Genomic DNA, 1398 nt, shown 5'->3' with positions numbered 1-1398 from the left:
GTTCTACTGTCCTCTATCTGGTTCTACTGTCTTCTATCTGGTTCTACCGTCCTCTATCTGGTTCTACTATCCTCTATCTGGTTATTTTCTCTTTTATCTGGTTCTACTGTCCTCTATCTGGTTCTACTGTCCTCTATCTGGTTATTTTCTCTTCTATCTGGTTCTACTGTCTTCTATCTGGTTCTACTGTCCTCTATCTGGTTCTAATGTCCTTTATCTGGCTCTACTTACTGTGGGGGGGGACCAGAGGTTTCCCTCCAGCAGCACACCAGCCCACCGGGTGGATGTCTGGCACACAAAGGTTCAACCAGAAGTCTCTGGTGGGGTCGCTGTCGAATCCCTCGTAACGCATCAACGCCTTAAAACCTGCAGAGAGACATGGGACACATCATCTTCATCATCGTCATCTTCATCATAACCTTCTTCTTCTTCATCTTTCTCATCCTCGTCAGAAACAGAGATAAAGTCATCTTCACTTCAACTTTTATTTAAAAAAAACATTAAAAAAACTATTTTTAAAACTATTAGTTTCCTACAGATTAATCAAAAGAGAGAGAAAGAAAGAAAGAATGAACCCTAAGTCACGTGTTTAAACTAAAACAGTTGTGAAGCTTTAAAAGTGATTAAAGCTTGAAGACGTCTATTAAATATTAAAACACATGACGTCATCGTACAGTACCGGCCAGTTTGATGATGCCAGCGATCCAATAGACCTTCATGGGCAGAACGCTGTCCGTGTTGGTGACTTCTACCCGAACGCCTTCACTGATGTCTCCCCACGACGTCCCCATCGGCACCTGATCCGCAACCAACAACACACAAACATACATATATATATATATGTTTATATATTTATATATATGTACACTGATACACATGTGTGTATGTGTGTGTGTGTACGTGTGTGTGTGTGTATGTGTGTGTATGTGTGTATGTATGTGTGTATGTGTGTGTGTGTATGTGTGTATATGTGTGTATGTGTATGTGTGTGTATGTGTGTGTATGTGTGTATGTGTATGTGTGTATGTGTGTGTATGTGTGTGTGTATGTGTGTATGTGTGTGTGTATGCAACCTTGGAGTCATGTTTGACAGCAACCTCTCCTTTGAACACCACGTCAAACAAATCACCAGAACTGCCTTTTTCCACTTAAAAAACAGCCCGTCTCCGCCCATCACTCTCCTCATCTGCTGCTGAAACTCTGATCCACGCCTTCATCACCTCAAGAATAGACTACTGCAACAGCATTCTTCACGGCACATCATCCAAAATCCTACATAAACTCCAGTACATCCAGAACTCTGCTGCTCGCCTGCTCACCCACACCCGCTCCCGTGACCACATCACCCCTGTTCTCCTGTGTATGTATGTGTGTGTGTGTTTGTATGTGTGTGTGTGT

At 42.6% G+C, this 1398-nt stretch overlaps 1 protein-coding gene across 1 annotated transcript; it reads right to left on the bottom strand.

The window, feature by feature from the left end:
- Positions 1 to 9: 9 nt before the first annotated feature.
- Positions 10 to 831, bottom strand: LOC116380878 (MBT domain-containing protein 1-like). The gene is made up of 2 exons (XM_031842705.1): positions 680 to 831; positions 10 to 366 (listed from the first exon to the last, which is right to left on the bottom strand). The coding sequence occupies exons 1-2, from the start codon at positions 828 to 830 to the stop codon at positions 224 to 226; spliced, it is 294 nt and encodes a 97-aa protein (XP_031698565.1). The 5' UTR covers position 831; the 3' UTR covers positions 10 to 223.
- Between the last annotated feature and the right edge of the window lie 567 nt (positions 832 to 1398).

The sequence above is a fragment of the Anarrhichthys ocellatus genome, unplaced genomic scaffold (genome assembly GCF_004355925.1).
Source record: "Anarrhichthys ocellatus isolate YVR2014 unplaced genomic scaffold, GSC_Weel_1.0 scaffold9335, whole genome shotgun sequence".
NCBI classification, from domain to species: Eukaryota; Metazoa; Chordata; class Actinopteri; order Perciformes; family Anarhichadidae; genus Anarrhichthys; species Anarrhichthys ocellatus.
Note: the sequence above shows the minus strand (reverse complement) of the source record. Positions and strands in the feature narration are given on the sequence as shown.